The sequence below is a fragment of the Grampus griseus genome, assembly GCF_964374135.1.
Source record: "Grampus griseus genome assembly, chromosome: 10".
Lineage (NCBI taxonomy): Eukaryota > Metazoa > Chordata > Mammalia > Artiodactyla > Delphinidae > Grampus > Grampus griseus.
In genome coordinates this window covers 23,577,968-23,599,609 of record NC_139004.1, presented here as the reverse complement: position 1 = coordinate 23,599,609, position 21,642 = coordinate 23,577,968, and the positions used below count along the sequence as shown (strand labels likewise).

The 21,642-nt window shown below is 57.8% G+C and overlaps 1 protein-coding gene across 1 annotated transcript in view; it reads left to right on the top strand.

Annotated features, from left to right (window-relative positions):
• The window catches only part of TNXB (tenascin XB), a 59,350-nt gene that overhangs the window by 5,598 nt on the left and 32,110 nt on the right, over positions 1 to 21,642 (top strand). Inside the window, exons 2-13 of the mRNA XM_082662989.1 lie at positions 2,554 to 2,964; positions 3,342 to 5,081; positions 5,547 to 5,662; positions 9,208 to 9,364; positions 9,548 to 9,811; positions 10,633 to 11,385; positions 12,521 to 12,889; positions 13,876 to 14,169; positions 15,796 to 16,086; positions 16,440 to 16,745; positions 18,337 to 18,669; positions 19,060 to 19,380. Coding sequence (XP_082519115.1) covers positions 2,562 to 2,964; positions 3,342 to 5,081; positions 5,547 to 5,662; positions 9,208 to 9,364; positions 9,548 to 9,811; positions 10,633 to 11,385; positions 12,521 to 12,889; positions 13,876 to 14,169; positions 15,796 to 16,086; positions 16,440 to 16,745; positions 18,337 to 18,669; positions 19,060 to 19,380 — 5,347 coding nt within the window. The 5' untranslated portion in view covers positions 2,554 to 2,561. The remainder of the gene's footprint in view (positions 1 to 2,553; positions 2,965 to 3,341; positions 5,082 to 5,546; positions 5,663 to 9,207; positions 9,365 to 9,547; positions 9,812 to 10,632; positions 11,386 to 12,520; positions 12,890 to 13,875; positions 14,170 to 15,795; positions 16,087 to 16,439; positions 16,746 to 18,336; positions 18,670 to 19,059; positions 19,381 to 21,642) is intronic.

The window sequence follows — 21,642 nt, the reverse complement described above, 5'->3', positions numbered from 1 at the left end:
TCGTTTCTGTTGGATATTTACCAACAAGTGGAATTGCTAAGTTATAGGCTGTATGGCTTAGTAGAAACTGCTTACTGGTTTTCCAAAGTGGTTGCACTAATTTCTTTCTTTTTTTCTTTTTTTAAAATAATATTTATTTATTTATTTTTGGCTGCGTTGGGTCTTCATTGCTGTGCGCAGGCTTTCTCTAGTTGTGGCGAGTGGGGGCTACTCTTCATTGTGGGGCGCAGACTTCTCATTGTGGTGGCTTCTCTTGTTGCAGAGCATGGGCTCTAGGTGTGCGGGCTTCAGTAGTTGTGGCGCATGGGTTCCGTAGTTGTGGCTCACGGGCTCTAGAGCGCAGGCTAAGTGGTTGTGACTCACAGGCTCAGTTGCTCCGCGGCATGTGGGATCTTCCCGGATCAGGACTTGAACCTGTGTCCCCTGAATTGGCAGGCAGATTCTTAACCACCGTGCCACCAGGGAAGTCCGGTTGCACTAATATCTGCTCCTGCTTGCAATAAATGAGAGTTCCAGTAGCCTCACATTCTTGCCAATATTGAGCAACAACAGTCCCTTTAATTTTAGCGTGCTGGTGGGTATTTAATGGCATCCTGTTGCGGTTTTCATTTGCCTTTCCTTGATTACTGGTTTTGTTCCACACATACATATGTTTATTGTTCATATATTAATTGGCCCTTTGGCTATATTCTTTACTGGAGAGCCTGTTTCTTTTGCCACTTTCAAAAACGGGTTGGGCTTCCCTGGTGGCGCAGTGGCTGAGAGTCCGCCTGCCGATGCTGGGGACACGGGTTCGTGCCCCGGTCCAGGAAGATCCCACATTCCTCGGAGCGGCTGGGCCCGTGAGCCATGGCTGCTGAGCCTGCGCGTGCGGAGCCTGTGCTCCGCATCGGGAGAGGCCACAACAGTGAGAGGCCTTTAGTTTAGATTTTAATCCTCTCTCTCACTCTCAATAACTGTGTCCTACTCTCCCCTTCATATATAATTTATATACATATATATTCATATTCTGACATATCTCACCTATTTTCTCCCACTCTGTAGCTTGCCTTCTTATTCTCTTAATGGTGTCTTTTGCTGACCTCTATGGTTAAGTTTTGCGGTTAGGTTTTAAGAAATCCTTTTTTTCTTTTTTTTCATTTTGGCTGCGTTGGGTCTTTGCTGCTGCGCGCGGGCTTTCTCTAGTTGCGGTGCGCGGGCTTCTCGTTGCGTTGGCTTCTCTTTGTTGCGGAGCACGGGCTCTAGGTGCACAGGCTTCAGTAGTTGTGGCGTGTGGGCTCAATAGTTGTGGCTCATGGCCTCTAGAGCGCAGGCTCAGTAGTTGTGGCGCACGGGCTTCATTGCTCCGTGGCACGTGGGATCTTCCCGGACCGGGGCTCAAACTCGTGTTCCCTGCGTTGGCAGGCAGATTCTTAACCACTGTGCCACCAGGGAACTCCCTATATATTCATTTTAAGTTAATTTCTGTAGGTGGACATAAGGTAGAGATAGATTTTTTTTTCCCATGTGGATCTTCATTTGACCCAGGACCATTTATCACAAAGACAATTCATTCTCCTCTTAACTGCAGTGGTACCTTTTTCATTAATCAGGTGACCACATATGTGTAGGTCTGTTTCTGGACCCTATTCTGTTCTCTCTATCCTTGCACCTTTGTAATGTTTTGATATTTGATATTCAGTAATGTAAGTCCTGAGGAAGAGGGGTTTTTTTGTTTTTTGTTTTAAACAGGAGCTTTTTGAGCTCATATGGGAAGCTGATGGGAAGGATCTAGTTGAGAGTAAGGGGCTGAATAAAAGAGAGAGAGGATAATCTACACCTTAAGGTTTCTGAAAGACAATAGAAGCTGGGACCCAGGTGCTTGTGGAAGGATTAGTCTTTTATATTCATCCACTGATCCATTCAACAAAAATGTGTTGAATAGCTCCCACGTGCCAGGCACAGGCGTACAGCAGTGCCAGGACAGATGAGGTCCCTGTTCTTAAGGAGTTCCCATCCTAGCAGTAGGAGAAAGATAAACAAGTAGCCAATCAACTGAATCAACTGAATCAATCAACTGAAACAGTTGATTCAGGCAGCAGTAGATGCCTTACGAACATAAGCAGAGGACCCTGTGCTGGGGAGTGATGAAAGGCTGCTCCAACGGGGCATCAAGGAAAACCTCTGGGGCTCAATGACATGTGAGTTAAGATCTGAACAAGGAGACAGCCTCCGAGAGCTCAGTGAAGAACGTCCCAGACAGAGGAGACATAGAGTGCAAAGGCCCTTTAGTCTAATGTAATCTTGTAGTGTCTGTGGAACAAGCAAAACAGACCAGTGTGGGTGGAGGGGGTGGAGCAGGGTGACCAAATGATATCAGAAAACGAGGTAGAGACAGATCTGCCCAAGGAGGGTATCCGTTAAGGTTGGGCTGAACGTGGATTTTCCAACATGTGAGTTGGGTAGATTAGTCGTGGGTGGTGGGACTATGGGTGTGTGTGTTGGGGAAGGAGGGCATTCATCTTGTCTCCTTCTCTGTGAAGCTGCTCTCATATGTGCCCTCTCTCCCTGCAGCCTCCTGAATGATGCCAGCCCAAGGTTCCCTAACCTCCAGCCTGGCCCTCCTGGTGCTGCTGGGCACAGTCAGAGCAGGGCCTTTCTCTTCACGGTCCAATGTGACACTCCCAGCCCCACGGCCTCCTCCCCAGCCAGGAGGCCGCACAGAACAGCCAGGAGTGGGAGGCCCTTCTTCTCAGCTTTATGAGCACACCGTGGAAGGAGGGGAGAAGCAGGTGGTGTTCACCCACCGCATTAACCTGCCCAATTCAGGTAGCTGTGGCTGTCCCCCAGGCACTGAGCCCCCCGTCCCTGCTTCAGAGGTGCAGGCCCTGAGGGTCCGGCTGGAGATCCTGGAGGAGCTGGTGAAGGGGCTCAAGGAACAGTGCACTGGGGGATGTTGTCCTGCTGCTGCCCAGGCTGGCACAGGTGAGCGGATGATCCCAGGAAGGGGCACAGAAAAAGAGGAAGGTGGAGAAGTGGGTTAGGGTTGGGTGGGCATTGCTAGTCCATAAAGGACCTCGGTATGAGTTAGAAAAAGGCATGCCTGCCTCCCCCTTGGGGGCGGTGAGTGCAGCCCGGGAACAATTCTGAGATAGGAGCCACGTGACTAGATGTCAGCCCTCTCCTCCCCAGCGTATGTTAGGGCACTGGGAGGCCACATATACTGACAAGTTGCAGCTGGAAACTAAGATGGCCTTAGGAAATGAGGCTGGCTCTGCTGGAGAAGCTGACTCAGAGGAGCACGATACAGGGTCAGCCGCTCCCGCAGAGAGACTGAGGCCCACCTCTTGCTCTTACTCCAGGCCAGAAGGACGTGCGGAGCCTCTGCAGTCTCCATGGCGTGTTTGACCTGAGCCGCTGTGCCTGCTCCTGCGAGCCAGGCTGGGGTGGGCCCACCTGCTCAGACCCCACAGATGCCGCGGCGCCCCCCTCCTCTCCCCCCTCAGCTTCCCGGTCCTGCCCAGATGACTGCAATGATCAGGGTCGCTGCGTCCGTGGTCGCTGCGTGTGCTTCCCTGGCTACACCGGCCCCAGCTGTAGCTGGCCCTCCTGCCCGGGGGACTGCCACGGCCGCGGGCGCTGCGTGCAGGGCGTGTGCGTGTGCCGCGCGGGCTTCTCCGGGGCCGACTGCAGCCTGCGCTCCTGCCCTCGGGGCTGCAGCCAGAGGGGACGCTGCGAGAACGGGCGCTGCGTGTGCAACCCGGGCTACACTGGCGAGGACTGTGGGGTGAGGAGCTGCCCCCGAGGTTGCAGCCAGAAGGGGCGCTGCGAGGACGGGCGCTGCGTCTGTGACCCTGGCTACGCTGGCGAGGACTGCGGCTCTCGGAGCTGCCCGTGGGACTGTGGTGAGGGCGGGCGCTGTGTGGACGGCCGCTGCGTGTGCTGGCCCGGGTACGCGGGCGAGGACTGCAGCACGCGGACCTGCCCCCGCGACTGTCGGGGCCGAGGGCGCTGCGAGGAGGGCGAATGCATCTGCGACCCAGGCTACAGCGGGGACGATTGCGGAGTGCGCAGCTGCCCGGGCGACTGCAACCAAAGGGGCCGCTGCGAGGACGGCCGCTGCGTGTGCTGGCCTGGGTACTCGGGGCCCGACTGCGGCGCCCGCACTTGCCCGCGCGACTGTCGGGGCCACGGGCGCTGCGAGAACGGCGTGTGCGTGTGCAACGCGGGCTACAGCGGCGAGGACTGCGGCGTGCGCAGCTGTCCCGGGGACTGTCGCGGCCGGGGTCGTTGCGAGAGCGGCCGCTGCGTGTGTTGGCCCGGGTACACAGGCCGGGACTGTGGCACGCGCGCCTGCCCCGGCGACTGTCGCGGGCGCTGCGTGGACGGCCGCTGCGTGTGTAACCCGGGCTTCACAGGCGAGGACTGCGGGAGCCGACGGTGTCCCGGGGACTGCCGTGGTCGCGGCCGCTGCGAGGATGGCGTGTGCTTGTGCGACGTGGGCTACGAGGGCGAAGACTGCGGCGTGCGCAGCTGCCCCAGGGGTTGCCAAGGTCGCGGCCAGTGTCTGGAGGGGCGATGCGTGTGCGACGACGGCTACGAGGGTGAAGACTGCGGCGTGAGACGGTGCACGCGCGACTGCAGCCAGCGCGGCGTGTGCCAGGATGGTGTGTGCGCCTGTTGGGAGGGCTACACGGGCGAGGACTGCAGCCTCCGTACCTGCCCCTCCAACTGTCACCGGCGCGGCCGCTGTGAGGACGGGCGCTGCGTGTGCGACTCTGGCTACACCGGCCCCTACTGCGCCACCCGAACCTGCCCGGCGGACTGCCGGGGCCGTGGACGTTGTGTGCAGGGCGTGTGCGTGTGCCACGCGGGCTATAGCGGCGAGGACTGCGGGCAGGAAGGGCCTCCCGCCAGCGCCTGCCTTGGGGGCTGCGGGCCTCGGGAATTGTGCCGCGCAGGCCAGTGTGTATGCGTCGAGGGCTTCCGAGGCCCCGACTGCGCCATCCAGACGTGCCCCGGGGACTGCCGCGGTCGGGGAGAGTGTCGTGAGGGCAGCTGCGTCTGCCAAGATGGCTATGCAGGGGAGGACTGCGGGGAAGGTGAGTGGGCAGCCTTTCCCAGTGGGAAAAGGGACTGGAAAACTGGAGCCAGTGGGAAAGCCTGAGTCTGAGGCCTAGGAGCCCAGAGAACTGGAGGAAGAGTGAAGGGGGGGGCATATATTGGGGTGGGGGGCGGGGCAGTCAGGGGAGCCAGGGAGCCACTGTCCACCAGGGGCTGCAGAACCGTGGGGGCACGCCTGCAGGCGGGACCTGCCTTCAGATCTCTGATGAGCAGATTGGGGGCCCCTTTAGTTGCTTTTAGGGAGATTTTGTGTTCCTGGAGATGGGGGGCAGTAAATGAGACCCAAGGTCTGTTCAGGCCGCTGCCGGCTTTGTCCCACCCCCAGAGAGGAGTCAGGGCTTGGGTGGATCTCTCAGAGCGGCCCTGAGTAGGAGGGGCCTGTGATGGTGGAGGTTGGGGTGCCTTGGGCTAAGCAGCTTCTCACATCCTATTCTCCTGGACAGAGGTGCCAGCCGTTGAGGGCCTGAGGATGCACCTCCTGGAGGAGACGATGGTTCGGACAGAGTGGACCCGGGCTCCTGGCAATGTGGATGCCTACGAAATTCAGTTCATCCCCACGGTGAGAGCCAAGCTCCAAGAGGGGGCTAAGTGGGCAGGACTGCGGGGAGGGGGCTCCCTCCTGCTCACCTCAAGCAGGAGTCCCAGGTAACCGGTGGTTGCACGCAGCTGGCTGATTCCCGAAGCTGTTCCAAAGGCCTGCTCGTTCTGCCCCACACCCGCTGCAGAAGCCTCTGCGGCATTGGCCCACTGCTGCTGGAACATCTCTGGTGACCTTGAGCTCAGACTTCCTGAGGCTGCCGACTCCATTTTTATTCATCACTGTAGTCAGTTCTTTTTGTTATTGCTGGATCCAAATCTGCCCCATTCTAACATCCATCCATTGGCCCTAGCTGGGCCTTCGCCAGCCGTCAGAACACGATTTTTCTTTTCCTGTGTCTTACACCATAGGCTTTCAAGTATTTGGAGACATCAGCCATCGCGTCACCCTTCATTCCCTCCAGGCCAAATCCATTGGTTTCTTCTCCCCTTTTCTTAATGCTTTGTTCTCTGAATCCTTCACTTTTTGGTTTTCCTCCTCTAATACCTCCTGCTTTTTGCATGTGCCCCACCCCATCAAAATGTGGGAGCAAAGAGGACCCCAGTTGTTCCCCCGGCTCACTCTGGCTACCCTGGCACTTTTCTCAGAGTTGACGTATATGAACTTGTGGTCAGTTCATAACTGACAAACTGTCAGTTATTTTGATCACATTTGATTTTTTTAAGTAACTTTTAATGATAAAAGTCATATAGGCTCAGTGTAGAAACTTTAAAAAATATAAACAAGGAAAAAAGAAAAAAGGAAGGAAGACAAGAAAGAAGGAAAAAAGAAGACATTCAACTACATACTTTTTTTTTTTTTTTTTTTTTTTTGCGGTACGCGGGCCTCTCACTGTTGTGGCGTCTCCTGTTGAGGACGGAGCACAGGCTCCGGACGCACAGGCTCAGCGGCCATGGCTCACGGGCCCAGCCGCTCCGCGGCGTGTGGGATCTTCCCGGACCAGGGCACGAACCCATGTCCCCTGCATCGGCAGGCAGACTCTCAACCACTGCACCACCAGGGAAGCCCATGAGAGGGTAGGACTTTTAAACAGAACTTTTCTAAGGAACTTCAGGGAAAGAAGAAGTAAAATAAACACTTGAGATAGAAGGAGCTTACAGGGTAGCATCATCTCCCGCTCTTAGTAAATATGAACTTATCCTTGGTGTTCTCAGGGGGTGCAGCCTCCCCGCTGCAGCCCTAGGCTTTCTCCCTCTCCGTGGGGCCAGGCTGGTGTTGAGCTGGCCTGGGTCCAGCTTGGCCATGCTCTTAGCTCATCTGCTTTGCTCTGGGTATGGGCCTCTGTCACATTCTGGGTCCTCTCTGAGCCTGGGTGTGGAAGATGCTCCTGTAAGATTGGTCCCCAGACTCCTCCCTTGGACTCCACATCAGCCTGTGCTACTGGCCCTCTGACTGTGCTTTCTATGCTTTTTGTGGCTGGCCCCTAGAATTGTGCCTCTTGCCTTTGCCAGCACTCTCTATCCATTTCTGTTGGCACAGAGGACATTCAGTAGCTGGCTGTCCTCTGGCCACTGCCATCTTCCTAGAAGCCTCTCTCTACCTTATCCCCTCCCCTTTTCTAGAACCACTTCTCTCTCAAAGCCCAAACTCTATTATCCCTGGCTAAGGGACACGCCTAGTTATTGGAATGATTTTCAGAACACAGAAGAGGAACATTCCTCCTTTCCCTGCATACGTGGCATTGTTCCTCTGACTCAGTGGTTCTCCAAGTGTGTTCCCTGGACCTACAGCATTAGCATCACCTGGAGCACTAGACATGCTAATTGTCAGAATCCACCCCCAGATCTACTGAGTCAGAAGCTCTAGGGGGCAGAGCCCAGTAACCTGTGTTGTAACAAGCCCTCCAGGTGATTCTGGTGCACTCCAAGCCCAAGGACCACTAACTTAAGAAATGTTGCTATTTTGCAAAAGGCAAGGTCTTCTATGAATGTGAGAGAAAGCATGAAGAAACTGAGGGAGGTGAACCCCCGAACAGAAAGACGTTCAAGTATTCCCTGTCTGGGTGTATTCTGCAGCCTGGAAACGGGCTAAGCCACGTTTTCATTGGGACACAGGCCCTTGCAGCCTGAGAAAAGTTTGTTTGGTCTGGTCTGAAAAGCAGGGTGAGGATGAGGTGAGCTCCAGGGACCAGCCAAAGTGGAGTCGCCCACCTGGGGCCATGAGGTTGATATTGAGAATAGAGTTAGAAGCTTGCCAAGGACATCAGTGAAGCGGCCAAAACTCTCACCAAGGGGCAGAACCAGCTGCTAGCATCTGGCTAGAGAGCCTGCATCAGACCAGACAGATGGTGCTGAGAGATGTGACTTAGACTGACAGTGGGACTTTTCAGGGGACTGTTCCCAAATGGGTCTCAGGAGGGACTACAAAGCGTTTAAAAGGTTCATGTAGGTGGTCTGAAGGGAGAAGGAGAACTCTGGGGGTGGGCTTCTCTTGCTGAAAGGACCAGACATCATCAGGGAGTACTCAAAGCGTGTGTGTGTGTGTGTGTGTGTGTGTGTGTGTGTGTATTCGTGTGTGTGTGTGTGTGTATTCGTGTGTGTGTGCGTGTGTGTGTGTGTGTGTGTATTCGTGTGTGTGTGTATGTGTATTCGTGTGTGTGTGTATGTGTATTCGTGTGTGTGTGTGTGTGTGTGTGTGTTGGGGGAATAAGGGGACAGAGAATACGTTCTGGGAAGGAGGAGAAGCACACAGGTCTTGAGCTGACACCAGTCCCAGGCCTCCCAGGATGGGGTACCCTAGGGCAGAGTGAGCAGGAGCGGGCTGGGGATCCTGTGTGCCCAGGAAAGCTTGACTTCATCCTGAACCCAGAAGGCTCTACGTGGACTCTCGTCTGGTTTTATGCTTTGGTATTTACGATGCGGATTTTCCCACAATTCTCTTGGTTTGGGAGAGCACCTTCTGAAATTTCCAATCCTACTTGGCTGAACGGAGGTGTCCCCATAGCGGCCAACATAGCTAAACAGAACAGAACGTCTTTATTAGCTGTCCTAGATAGACAGCCCAGCGAAATGCTGGGCTGTTAGACTACTCACAAATGTCCATTCCTCCTGTTTCCCCAGAAGAAGAGTCCTGGCATGTGTCAGAATTCTGGCAGAGAGCTGATGACCAGGCTAAAAAGGTAGTGCCCATGAGAGGGGACTCTGAGGTCACACTGCCTGGGTTTAAATCCCTGCCACTTTCTTGGTGTTGGTGACCTTGGGCAAGCCACTTAATCCTTCTGTACCTCAGTTTCCTCATCTGTCCGTTGGGAATAATACGACCTACCTCATCAGATTCTTAAGCAGATTAAGTGAGTTCATATCTATAAATCGCCTTGAATAGTACGTGGCATGGAGTAGGTGTTCTACATGTGTTTGCTGATACCACCCACGCGCCCCAGCTGTATAGGGCCAAGTTCTACACAGTCGCATGTTGACCCTGCCTGGAACTGGAGAAAGGATAAGGGGGCTTGAGCGGCAGGGGTGAGAGTGGCAGCCCTGATCCACCTGGTGCTTTCTCTCTTGCAGACAGAGGGGCCGAGCCCCCCATTCACAGCACGGGTACCCAGCTCTGCCTCAGCCTATGACCAGAGAGGACTGGCCCCCGGTCAGGAGTACCAGGTCACTGTCCGTGCCCTTCGAGGGACTAGCTGGGGCCCTCCTGCCTCCAAGACCATCACCACCAGTGAGAGCTGGGGCTGTGGGGTGGGGTCCTGGGTGGAGATCTGGATTTGAGAGGGGTGGCTGGGAATATGCCCTCCAAGAGGGCAGAGGGGAGGGATTGGCTGGGGGCAAGGCTCATAGAAGGAAAGCTGGTGACTGCAGATCCAGACTCCCACCTGATCCCTCCTCTCTCTGACCTGGCTAGTGATCGATGGCCCCCAGGACCTCCGAGTGGTGGCTGTGACGCCAACCACGCTGGAGCTCAACTGGCTGCGCCCCCAGGCCGAGGTGGACCAGTTCGTGGTGTCCTACGTCAGTGCTGGCAACCAGAGGGTGCGGCTAGAAGTGCCCTCTGAGGCAGACGGGACGCTGCTGACCGGCCTCATGCCAGGCGTAGAATACGTGGTGACCGTCACTGCCGAGCGGGGCCGGGCAGTAAGCTACCCGGCTTCTGTCAGGGCCAACACAGGTATGGCTGGCCAAGGGTTAGGGAAGTTTCTGAGCATAGGAGCCACTTCCTAGGGAGTCCACATGTCCGGCTCACAGGCTGCTCTGAACGCACCGACAGGGTGTGTGGCAGTCCCAAAGCACCTGCTGGGGGGCCTTGCTGTGCACCAAGGGCTCTGCGGAGATGGAGTTCTCAGGTGCTTGGAGTACTGTAGGAAGGCTGTGGGCTGGAGTTTGGGAGGAGCTGCCTCATGCAAAGAAGCAGTAAATAGGAGATGCTGTCCGACCCACCCAGATGGGGAAGGTTCTGATCCAAACTTGGACACAGGGACAGCCCTTGAGCTCAGTCAGTGGTCAGATCTTGGAGAGATTGGAATTAGGCAGATGAGAGATCAGCACTCCTGTTGACTTTAGGATTGGGGATTGGGGGACTTAGGTCTCAGCAGTAATTTTCCACTAACCCTCAAGGTCTCTTAACAGATGCCTGGATCTTTCTTTTCTTTTCCTGTGACAGAGGGACGCCCACCTCGCTGTAGCTCGCAGTCTCTCCTCCCACTCCCCTTTCTCTCCTTCAGACACAGGGCCCCACCCGCTGGTTTCTTCTCTCTAGGGCACCAACAGTGGCGGGCTTGGAGGGCACGGGGTGAGGGAATCCTGGGACACTAACTCCTTTCTCTCGATTCTCTTTCCAGGTGGGGCTGGGGCACAGGAGGAGGCCTCTGGCTCCGGTGGGAGGGACGGTGGGAGGGACGGTGGGAGGAACTGCCGCGGGGAGGAGTGCAGGGATTGGTGGGGGGCTGCCACTGACCGGCTCTCCCCCTCCCCCTTTTTCCGCCCCGGCAGCACCAGGCCACTACAGTCACCCGGAGGCGCACGCCCCAGCCCCGTCCCCCAGGCCCCGGCCCCGGCCGGTCCCGGCCCCGCGGCCCCCGCGCCCACCAGTCCCCCCTCGGCCCTCGCGGCCGGCGGAGGAGGGGGAGGCGGAGTCTCGGCCCGGGCCGAACCTACCCCAGCCCCCTCGGCGGGCGTGGGGCAACCTGACGGAGGAGCTGGGCCGCTTCCGCGGCACCGCGCAGGACCTGGAGCGCCACCTGCGGGCTCACGGCTACCCACTGCGGGCCAACCAGACCTACACGTCGGTGGCGCGCCACATCCACGAATACCTGCAGCGGCGTCGCCTGGCGGCGGCCATCCCCACCAGCTCCCCCGCACCCCCGGCCCGTCGCTCCCACCCCACCTCCAGCCCCGACTCGGGCACCTGGAAGCGGGACTCCAACCAGGGCACCTACGGCCTCTCGCCCGAAGGCGTCGACCGGGTGGCTGCTCCCCGCCACCCCAAGCCCGAGGTGCTGGGCAGTTCCGCCGACGGCGCACTACTCGTGTCCCTCGACGGGCTCCGCGGCTACTTCGAGCGCGTGGTGCTGCGCTGGCGGCCCCAGCCGCCCGCAGAGGGCCCCGGCGGGGAGCTGACCGTGCCGGGCACCACGCGCACCGTCAGTCTGCCAGATCTCAAGCCCGGTACCACCTACCACGTGGAGGTCCACGGGGTGCGGGCAGGGCAGACCTCCAAGTCCTACGCCTTCATCACAACCACAGGTAGTGTAGGTGGGGCCGCGGGACCACCCATCTCCTGCCCAGTCTCACCTGCCACTGGAGTCGGCATCCATGAGTTCCTCCCGCTGCCTCACTGCTCCGGCTGCCACCCCACCGCACGCTCTGTCTTCAAGCCCTACCTGGTCCAGGCTCCAAGAGAACCCCCCCAACAAAGCGCACTTTCTCACGTCCCTAGACGCCACCTCCACCCTCAGGGTCCTGGTGGATACCCAAGGTCAAGGAGACCTGTTCTTTGGGACTGTCTGATTTTCACTTGGGTTCCTAGGACACTTCTGCCAGGAATCCTGTTCTAGGCAACAGAAGGGGCATTTGGTGGGAGGGGCAGTGTCTGGAGCAGTTTGGGTCGGGTAGGGAGAGAAACCAGTGGTTCCCCACTCTGACTCACGGTGGTGAGAGCGGCTGAAGACTGTGGTCATGGTTACTGTTTCCCACAATTTGGCCCCAACCTCAAAGGGACACATCGGAGCTGCTTGGAGGTGGCCTTGAAGCCATCAGGCAGCATGTGTGTGTGAGAGGTGAAACCACTGCTTCTTGAGCTGCCTTTCCAACCTCCTGGCTCACTTCACACTTGTCTCTCCCACAGGAACGACGTGCTGGCTCGGGGAAGGGGCGCTCTGTGGCTGTCGTGGGGAGGGTTCTGGACCTCTTCTTCCCCCACAGGGCCCAGATGCCACCTGAGCTGGATGTCCATCCCCCCATCCCCTCTTCCCTCTCTTCTCACTACCTACTCTCTCTGTACCCTCCTCCCCTAACACCACCGTCTCCTCCTTTCTTCCAGGCTTGTCACTGCAGCACTATTGGAAGTCACGACCACCACCCAGTGGGGAAGGGGTTCCTGTGGGGAGGGACATGGTGGTCTGTCGGGGCTGGAGGTCACAGGAGCCTTGTGGGACGAGGGATGGCAGACTTTATTTCTTTTATTTATTACCTGCGGGCCTGTCTGTGCAGGACTGCGGTGCACGTTTGGGATGATGAGGTGACCCAGGGGGTGATCCAGGAGCAGAAAAGGGAGGGTCTGTAGGCTCTTAGAGGCTAGAGGGCAGAGCCTGGGGGCCAGGGTTTCCTTTCTGACTCTCATACTCCACTCTCCTGTTTTTCTCCCCCTGCCTCTTCCCAGGGTCCTCCCCCTCAGACCTCCTGGGGGCCACTGATGAGCCTCCTCCCTCAGGCCCTTCAACGACTCAAGGGGCTCAGGCCCCTGTCCTGCAGCAGCGACCCCAGGAGCTGGCAGAGTTGAGGGTGCTGGGCAGAGACAAGACAGGGCACCTCCGCGTGGCCTGGACTGCCCAGCCTGACACCTTTGCCCACTTCCAGCTGCGCCTACGGGTGCCCGAAGGGCCTGGGGCACATGAGGAACTACTGCCAGGGGATGCCCGTCAGGCTCTGCTGCCCTCACCCCCTCCTGGATCCCCCTATGAGCTGTCACTTCGTGGGGTGCCCTCCGGGGGCGAGCCCTCTGCTCCTCTCATCTACCAAGGCATTATGGGTACAACCTGGATTCTGCTCAAGACCAATGTCCTGAGGTTGGGGGAGGGGCTGGGCCATTAGGATTTCAGAGGTGGGGTGGAGATTGAAGGGCAGGGCTGGTGTTTGGGTCAGGGTGGTAGGAGAAACAAGGAGAGAAAAGGAGTTGAGGGTTCAGAGGCAAGAGGAATGGAGGGGGTCTTAGCACAATGGTAGGGTGGGCCAGGGAGGGGAGTACTCCAGGCAAAGTAGATGAGAGGACAAAAGTCAAAGGATGGGACGAGGATTCAAGGAGAGAGGCTGTTGGCCCCCTGGCTCTCCGCTTACAGCTTTCTTTGTGCAGAATCGCCCTGCCCCCACTTCCTGGTTACTCCTCTGCCCCAGCCCGCCCACTATGTCTCTCAGGGTGGGTGTGGGGAGGCGTCTGGCCCTGAGGATCCTGACCCTCAGCCCTCTCCTCCCTTTCCCTTCTCCCAAGCCCCTGCCATCCCCTCCCTGGACAGGCTAGGACAGTGGCGCTGCCCCTCACCCTTCGAGCCCAGCCTGCAGTGGACAGCACCCCCTGGTCCCATTAGCCAGCTCTCCCTGCAGCTCCAGATCAAGCTCACCACTGGGGAGAGGGCGGTAAGGGAGGGAGGAGGTCACGTGGACCGAGGCGTCTTCACACTGCTCTGAAACAGCAATGGCAAGGTTCTGAACTCTCAGGGAAAACCACAGGGGACCTGAAGCTCCCCCAGAGACCTTGGTGTGAAGAGGGACTGGGACCTTTGTGAGCGGGGAGGCAGTTATCGCAAGGGCAGAGCCAAAGCTCTCACTCCAGAGCAGAGACTGGGGAGAAATGCCCACCTTCTTAGAAAGGCTGGTCCCGGAGAACAGAGGGCGGGGAATGGAGGCTTCTGGGAAGGGAGCTGTCCAGGATGGAGTGAGCCAGTGGGCAGAGGAGAGGGAAGGAGCCTGGGGACAAGGCAGTGCTTGAGCCCACGTGCTTTGCTTTGCCCCACACCCCAGACAGGGATGGGGAGAAGCCTGGGCAGCCCTTGGCCCCGCCACACCTGGGCAAGCTGATGGTGACGGACATGACTTCCAACTCCCTGCTTCTGCACTGGACGGTCCCTGAGGGCGAGTTTGACTCCTTCGTGATCCAATACAAAGACAGGGACAGGCCCCAGGTGGTGCCTGTAGAGGGACCCCAGCGCTCAGCCCTCATCTCCAACCTGGACATCGGCCGCAAGTACAAATTCGTCCTGTACGGGCTCGTGGGCAAGAAGAGGCATGGCCCCCTGGTGGCTGAAGCCAAGATCTGTAAGTGAGAGGGGTCACACACACCCCTGCCTCTGCCCTCTGCACAGTCCTGAAGTGGGTCTGCCCAGTGCTTCGGCAAGTCCAGGAAGGCTCCCTGGAGAAGGTGGTGCCGGAGATAAATCCTGAAGGGAAAATTGTGGTGGTCAGGCAGGGAGGTTGAGGAGGGTAGAGCAAACAGAGGGAGAGTGAGGCAGGAGAGAGTGTGGCCCTGTAAGAGAATCAAAGCCTCTTTCCTCTGGGCGAGGGGCAGGGCACCTGGCAGCTGAGGGCACTGATCTCACTGGTCTCATGTGTCCGACTGAGTCACTTGGACCTCATCTGAGGACCCTAGGGAGCCGCCAAAGGGCTTTACGTGAGAGAGTGACATAATTCAATATTTATCTTACAAATAACACTGAGTCTGCTGCAGAGGATAGCTGGAGAGGGCAGTCCTATTCCCTGAGGCAAGGGGCAACGGATGTGAGGAGCAGTGCAGCGGGGGACACTTAGTTAAACATCTTTCGAGCATTCGTTAAGTGTCAGATGTGTTCAAGATGTTCTAAGTGTATCATCGCACTTCACCCTCATAAGCAGCCCTGTGAGGCATGCTCATGTCACAGGTGAGGAGAACTGAGGCGCAGAGAGGGCCAGGTGACTCAAGCAGAAAGTGACGGGGCCATAGGGTCATCCTGCTGCCCTCATGGGCCTGGAGAGCAGAGGAAAGGCCTGAAGAGGGGGTGCGGGTGTCCCAACAGGCAGAAGCCGGGGGGCAGGGAGAAGAGACATGGCCACTGGAACCCTGGAGATGGCTAACACTCAGGGCAAGAGCAGAGGAAGGGTTGCCTGCAGGGTGAATTGGGGAGAGGGATGCCAAAGTGAAGGGCGCGGTCAGACATGTCAGATTCCGTAAGAGTGATTCAAGGCTACAGAGTGTCCACAGAACTTAGCAATGGCGAGGTCACCACTCACCCCTGTGAGAGCGGCTGGTGGAGGGTGGAGCTGGGTTGGGAGGGTGAGGTAGGTGAGGACATGACTACAAGCAGTGTAGACATCTCCTTCTGGAATTTGGGCTGGGACTAGAGAGCAGAGAGGGAGGGTGGAGGCTGGAGGGCGACGGAGCTGCGCGGAGGAGCTTGTGTAAATGCTTGTGGCACAGCCCAGGGAGGGAGGGTAGGAAAGGAGGGGGCGGGGCCCAGAGCGCAGGTGTGGGGGCTCTCCCACGCAAGAACGCGCCAAGGACCAAGCTTCCCTCTCTTGGAGAAGAAAGCAGCTGGTTGTTAGGCCTGGAAACAGTAGAGGCTGTCCTGGAAGACTTCCCTGGCCGTGGAGATGTGGAAGGGGCTGGCTGGGCTCCCGTCTCTCTGAAGCCCTTTCCAGGCTGCAGAACGAGTCAGGGCCACACTAGTCCATACAGTGCTTTTGTGCCCCATCAAAGAAAGCACCCCTTCTTCCAGGTGGGCATAGCCCTTTGCCAGGGTTGGCAAGCAGAGCACTGGCTGGATTTCAGCCCCTCCGTGCTCCCTCCACCATGCACCTTTTGTGTAGTGAACAGCCTGTACAACCTCACACGGCATCCCCAGGTGGGAGATGGGTTCCTTCTTATCCTTTGACCTGTGTCCCTCCCTTCTCTCTACCTGCTCTTTCTAGTGCCTCAGACGGATTCCAGCTCAGTGAGTCCACCTCGCCTGGGAAAGCTGTGGGTGACAGATCCCACCCCAGATTCGCTGCACCTCTCCTGGACTGTCCCTGAGGGCCAGTTTGACTCCTTCGTGGTCCAGTACAGGGACAGGGACGGACGGCCCCAGGTGGTGCCCGTGGAAGCCCCCGAGCGCTCGGTCATTGTCTCCCCGCTGGACCCTGACCACAAGTACAGATTCACTCTGTTTGGGATTGTCGACAAGAAGCGGCACGGCCCCCTCACGGCCGATGGTACCACTGGTGAGTAGCGGCCACCCAAGCCCCCATGTGACCCCTCCCAGTCTCCCGCACGCTTGCCCCCAGCCAGGAACCAGCTGGGGCTTCCCAGCGAGATGGCTGACTCCGAATCCTGGCCCTGCTTTTGGGCTCAGGGCCAGCCAGCCTCCCCCGCACTGCTGGGACCCTTTCATCCTGTTCAGCTGCTCCCCAAGGCCCAGAAGGTGTGTCATACCCTGGTTGCGCCAGATTTCTCAGAGTTCATCACTCGTGCTAGTTGCGTAGAGACTCCCACAGGTGTGACAACCTGTCCAAACCCCAGGCCCCAATCCTGGGGTTCTGCCGGCTCAGCCCTGCCTGGATCCTCTTATTTACAGCCCCAGAGAAGAGAGAGGAGCCCCGCCACCCAGAGTTCCCTGAGCAGCCCCTGCTGGGGGAGCTGACAGTGACCGGCAGCGCCCCAGACTCCCTGCGCCTGTCCTGGACGGTGGCCCAGGGCGCTTTTGACTCCTTCATGGTCCAGTACAAGGATGCGCAGGGGCGGGCCCAGGCAGTGCCCATCAGGGGGCATGAGAATGAGGTCACCATCCCCGGCCTGGAGTCTGACCGGAAGTATAAGATGAACCTCTACGGGCTTCATGGCAGGCAGCGCGTGGGGCCTGTGTCCGTGGTGGCCACCACAGGTGAGTCAGGGCTGCACGGGGCTCCCTCCCTGGCCAACCCACAGCCCTGTGAGCAGGACCTGACCAGGGATCCTTCACACTTCCCTCCACCTTCTCTTTCTCGGCTCCAGTTCTGCCAAACCTCCACAGTCTACTTCCCGACATCCCAGGACTTTGCATCCAGCCGCCAGCCCCTGACCAAACTTTCTTGGCCCTGCTTCTCCATCTCCAAGAACAGACCCCATTTCCCACATTCTGAGCACTGGGAATCACCCCTTCGTCCCGGGCTGTCCTCCCTGTGGATGTCCTCAGCCCCTGTGTTCTTTCCCCACGGTCTTTGCTGGCCTTCTTCCCCTGGCTCAGGTTGTGGTCATTTCTGAGCTTCTGTTGCCTGCTGCCCACACCCTCCCGCCATAGCTGCTCTGTTCAGAGCTGGCAAATCCAAGGGACATGAGCTCCATGTTTCCCCAGCCTCCTCCCAGCCCCCTGACTCCCTGACTCCCAGCCAGCTTGGAGCAGGGCAAAGGGCTCACTTTCAGCCCCCCTGCCCTGCATTCCTCCATGGGCCCAGCCTCCCCCATCCAGCACCATTTCCATGGCTGTGTGGCATCGCGGTTGGGAGCATGGGCTCTAGAGCCAACTGCCTGGATTTTAATCCTAGCTCTGGGATCTTGTGCAAGTTACTGAACCTCTCTGGGCCTCAGCTTTCTCATCTGTTAAATGGGGATGATAATGGTAACAGCTTCACAGAGTTGTTAGAATTAAATGAGTTAATATACATATGGCACCTAGAACAGTGCCTGGCACATCAAAACTGCCATTGAAGAGTGAGCTACTATTTCTCCCTGACCCTCTCGCTTCCCAGTATCCTTTTTCTCCCTCACCTCCCCACCTTCCCCATCCTTGCCTGGGTTATCATTCTTGCCTGCTGCCTCCTCAATCTCCTATCTCCTTAGCAGTCCCCCATGGACCGTGGAGTGAGTCACAGAAGGGCTGGCTTCCCTGTGCCAGTCTCCCCGCCCCGTGGAGCCTCAGCAAAGACCTAGCTGCTGCAGACGGTGGGCAGATGCCTCGGGGCTGTGACTCTAGCCCAGGCCGGGGAAGAGCACGGCCCTCCACAGCCCCCAGCGCCATCCGCAACATCTCCCCCGCGCACGCCCCGCTCCCGCTCTTGTCTGAAGTGGAGGGAGAGGCAGGGTTGCCCAGGGAAGCCTTAGCGTAGCACATCCCATTTCCTGTCCTGGTCAGTGGAGCTGAAAGGGAGGAACACAGTGGGAAGAAGCCTTACTGCCCCCTCGCTCTCCTGTGCTCAGCACTGTCCATGAACACAGCAGAGAAGCATCCCTCAGAGTTCCCTCTCTTCCCAGCTCGTCTCCTTTCTCAGACGTGAGAGGTGGCCCCCTACCCCCACAGTGCAGTCGTCCAGCACTGACGAGGTTTAGGGGCCTGTCTCAGCCCTGTCTCCTTTGATGAGTTACTGAATGGCTAATACAAAGGCTACAGGAACCCCTAAGCTGACAGCTTGAAGAGTATATTTGCCAAATGTACTTTATTGTCACGATTAACATCACCACAAAGCACATCACCTGTAAAGTCTAATCTCTTCTCTCAGCCCCGCAGGAAGGCATGGACGAGACCCCCAGCCCCACAGAGCCCAGCACAGAGGCACCAGAGCCCCCCGAGGAGCCCCTCCTGGGGGAGCTGACGGTGATAGGATCCTCCCCGGACTCGCTGAGCCTCTCCTGGACCGTCCCCCAGGGCCACTTCGACTCTTTCACCATCCAGTACAGAGACAGGGATGGGCAGCCCAAGGTGATGAGGGTGCCTGGGCACCAGGACGGGGTCACCATCTCGGGCCTGGAGCCAGACCACAAGTACAAGATGAACCTGTACGGCTTCCATGACAGCCAGCGTGTGGGCCCCGTCTCTGTCATCGGGGTGACAAGTGAGTGGATGGTGGAAGCCCCAGGGTGGGACCTCGTGGGAGGATCACCCTCTCTCAGGTGATGGGTGAGTGGGGTGCAGGAGGCCCCTCTACTCGAGGCTGAGCCATGGTGCCCTGTGTGCCTCCTCCAGGCTCCCTGAGGACCAGTGTGTCCCCCTGGGCAGGGAAGGGCCTCTGTGAGCCATGCTGGTGGCTGCCCTGGTCCCCCACAGCTGACCCTGGAGGCTCCAGGCATGTTTATGAGATGTCAGCTAAGCAGGACCACCCAGCCCCAAGGACGGGCTTCTCTGAACTGACTTCAGGGCCTGGAGCCGGGGCCAAGACTTGGGAGGAGACCCAAGGACATCACCTGGGACCCTGCCTCACCCTCTCTGTGTCTCTCCTTCTCAGCTGCAGAGGAAGACACCCCCAGCTCCACAGAACCCAGCACAGAGGCCTCGGAGGCCCCCGAGGAGCCCCTTCTGGGGGAGCTGACGGTGACAGGATCCTCCCCGGACTCGCTGAGCCTCTCCTGGACCGTCCCCCAGGGCCACTTCGACTCCTTCACCGTCCAGTACAAGGGCAGGGACGGGCCCCAGGTGGTGCGTGTCGGGGGCGAGGAGAGTGAGGTGACCGCGGGGGGCCTGGAGCCCGGGCGCAAGTACAAGATGCACCTGTACGGCCTGCACGGGGGGCGGCGTGTGGGCCCCGTGTCCACCGTGGGCGTGACTGGTGAGTGAGGCCGGGGGCTTGTTTGTTTTCATCCCACCAGTGGCCCCCAGCCTCCCTGTGGCATTGCCCTCCATTGCCTTCCCCACCTGCCTGTGGAAGACCTAGAAAGAACAGCTCACGGGGGACTGGGCTACAACCAGCTGCATGACTTTGAGCAAGTCTTAAACTTTCTGTGCCTGTTTCCTCAGCTGTAAAATGGGGATAGTAACACCTACCTCACAGAACCGTTGTGAGATTAAATGAGTTAACAGACCTAAGAAAGGGTCTGGCAGCAAGTAAACATGCTGGCAATGTTTGCTGCTATGGTTACTACATTTGTCCTTAGCCTGGGGTCTGCTCTGTCCCCTTTGGCTGGTTCAGCTTAAATATTCAGAATGTCCATGAGACATTGCCCTCTGCACCAGTGCAGCTGGAAACTTTCTTTACTGCTCATCCAGTGAGTGGTTATAGCAAGGAAGAATGTCCCTTCCACCCGGGTACAGGGCCACTCAGCCACCACGGAGGACCAGCCTGGGCACCTACTCTCCAGAGCCCCAGCGTGAGGGGCCAGATCACAGACAGGCCTCTGGGACCCTCCTGCTAATCTGCCCAGCTTGGCCCCAGCAAGGGGCATCTCTTTTCCCCTTTGTTCACTGAAACAAAGACACAGCTTTTTCAAAAGCAACTTTTAATATAAAGGGGAAGATTTTAAAAAGCAGAGAAACAGGTTTCCAGAGCATGGTTTCTGTACTTCTCAAAGGGACTTGGTTGGCTTAGTTTCCAGAAGCTTCCACTCCCGATTTCTTTTCTTTCTTTAGTCAGCACAGAGAGTAGGGAGAGGGGAAATCCTGAGGTCCTGTCCTGCAGGCCTGAAGTAGCAGGATGGAGGCTCATGCCAGGCCCAGAAAATGTGGCCGAGGTTTTTCCTGGAGCCACCCTCAGTCCGTCCATCTGTCCGGGGCAGCCACACTGGTCCCTGGGTAAGGATGGACAGTGTCGGGCACTGACTGAGGCGGTGCAGTAGAGGAAAACTGAATCTTGGAATTGGAGCAACTGAGTTCCATTCCTGGCTTCTCAGCTCTTAGCTGTGCGATGGCGCTCATCGTCCGAGCAGGAAGGTGATAGGCAGCTTGGAGCCCGCGGAGCTGACCCAGGGCCGGCCCCTGGCACACAGCGCGTGGTGAACCGCTGCTAGGAGAAGAACTAGCATGCAGCTTTAGAAACATGGCTAACTTGGGAAAGGATTATGCCAAAGGCAGCATAGGGCCTGCGGTACTCATGGGTAGCTATCATTCCACCTTTCCCAGTTAAGCCAGACCACCAATGATAAGGCTTGATGGTGAGGGACAGTTTCTCTCTCTCATGGAAAGAAGTAGAGAGACGCAGGAAACGGATGCTAAAGGAACCAGCAGAGCTAGAAGGCAAATGAAATGAAACACAACGCACGCGTGGCCTGGCACCTGTACCTGGGAGAAGCTCAGTACGTGATGGTTGTTCTGGCCCACCTTCAGCTGCCTGCATCCCTGCCCTCCCCACTCAGACTTATTGCTATCCTCCTGAGGCCTCAACTCCAGCCTGGCCACACCACACGGCTGGTGGGATCTTAGTTCCCCGGCCAGGGATTGAACCCGTGCCCCCTACAGTGGAAGCGTGGAGCCCTAACCACTGGACCACCAGGGAAGTCCCATGCCAGCCTGTTTTTTTTTTTTTTTTTTTTTTTTGTGTGTGGTACGTGGGCCTCTCACCATTGTGGCCTCTCCCGTAGCGGAGCATAGGCTCCAGATGCGCAGGCCCAGTGGCCACGGCTCACAGGCCCAGCCACTCCGCGGCATGTGGGATCCTCCCAGACCGGGTCACGAACCCGTGTCCCCTGCATCGGCAGGCGGACTCTCAACCACTGCGCAACCAGGGAAGCCCCCAGCCTGTTTTTAAAGCAGGTTTTATCAGTACAGAGCCTAGTCTTGTCCTCCCACAGGAGCCAGAGAAACAAGCTCTTGGGAACCCCACTCACCCAGCTACCCCTCTGCCAGTTGCCTCTTGGGACCACCTTCCAGGCTGGTCACTAATGAGCAGGGCTTCCCAGACTCAGCTCATTCTGGGGCAATGGGGACCAGCAGGTCCTGAGCTTGGCCTTTTCCAGACGTGCAGACCATTCATTCATTTAACAAACAGTTGTGGAGCACCCACTGGGTGCCAGTGCTGGGGACACAGCAGCGAACAAGGCAAAGCTCCTGCTGAGAGCTCACATTCTGTCAGAGGGAGACAGGCACCAAATTGCACAAA